At 46.2% G+C, this 850-nt stretch overlaps 1 protein-coding gene across 1 annotated transcript; it reads left to right on the top strand.

Moving 5' to 3' along the window:
• Positions 1 to 6: 6 nt before the first annotated feature.
• LOC110034580 (UDP-glucose 6-dehydrogenase 4-like) lies at positions 7 to 838 on the top strand (the record flags this gene model as incomplete). The annotated part of the gene is made up of 1 exon (XM_020738830.1): positions 7 to 838. A coding segment is annotated over one exon (702 nt), but the record flags the coding sequence as incomplete, so codon positions are not given.
• Between the last annotated feature and the right edge of the window lie 12 nt (positions 839 to 850).

Genomic DNA, 850 nt, shown 5'->3' with positions numbered 1-850 from the left:
GAAGTAGGTTTTGCGGTAGGGAAGGACTCGAGGATCGGACCCAAGTTTCTGAACGCTAGTGTTGGTTTTGGCGGCTCATGCTTCCAAAAAGATATTCTAAATCTTGTCTACATCTGCGAGTGCAACGGTCTTTCTGAGGTTGCCGACTACTGGAAGCAGGTGATTAAGATCAATGACTACCAGAAGAGCAGATTTGTGAACCGGGTAGTCTCCTCCATGTTCAACACTGTTTCTGGAAAGAAAATTGCAGTGCTAGGTTTCGCATTCAAGAAAGACACCGGCGATACGAGGGAGACTCCGGCGATCGATGTCTGCAAAGGTTTGCTGGGCGATAAGGCGGCGATCAGTATCTATGATCCCCAGGTGACGGAGGATCAGATTCGGCGCGATCTTGTGATGAACAAGTTCGATTGGGACCATCCGATTCACCTTCAGCCAATGAGCCCGACTTCTTTCAGAGATGTGGTTGTGGCGTGGGATGCGTATGAAGCTACGAAGGGAGCCCATGGAGTGTGTATCTTGACGGAGTGGGATGAGTTCAAAAAGTTGGATTTTCAGAGGATTTACGAGGGAATGCATAAGCCGGCTTTTTTGTTCGACGGACGCAATGTGGTGGATGTGGAGAAGCTTAGGGCTATTGGCTTCATTGTGTACGCAATTGGCAAGCCTCTGGATCGTTGGCTCAAGGATATGCCTGCTGTGGCCTGATGTCAGAGAATTAGGAGGAAGGGGGAAGCATTGGAAGGATAAACAAATTGGATTCAATATTTTTCTTTATACTTTGTTGTTTTGATGATCTCATAGAAATTGGTTTGTCTTTTTTTGCTTTTGATTACAATTTAGGCATTTT

This window comes from Phalaenopsis equestris, unplaced genomic scaffold, assembly GCF_001263595.1.
Source record: "Phalaenopsis equestris unplaced genomic scaffold, ASM126359v1 Scaffold190708, whole genome shotgun sequence".
Classification (NCBI taxonomy): domain Eukaryota; kingdom Viridiplantae; phylum Streptophyta; class Magnoliopsida; order Asparagales; family Orchidaceae; genus Phalaenopsis; species Phalaenopsis equestris.
Note: the sequence above shows the minus strand (reverse complement) of the source record. Positions and strands in the feature narration are given on the sequence as shown.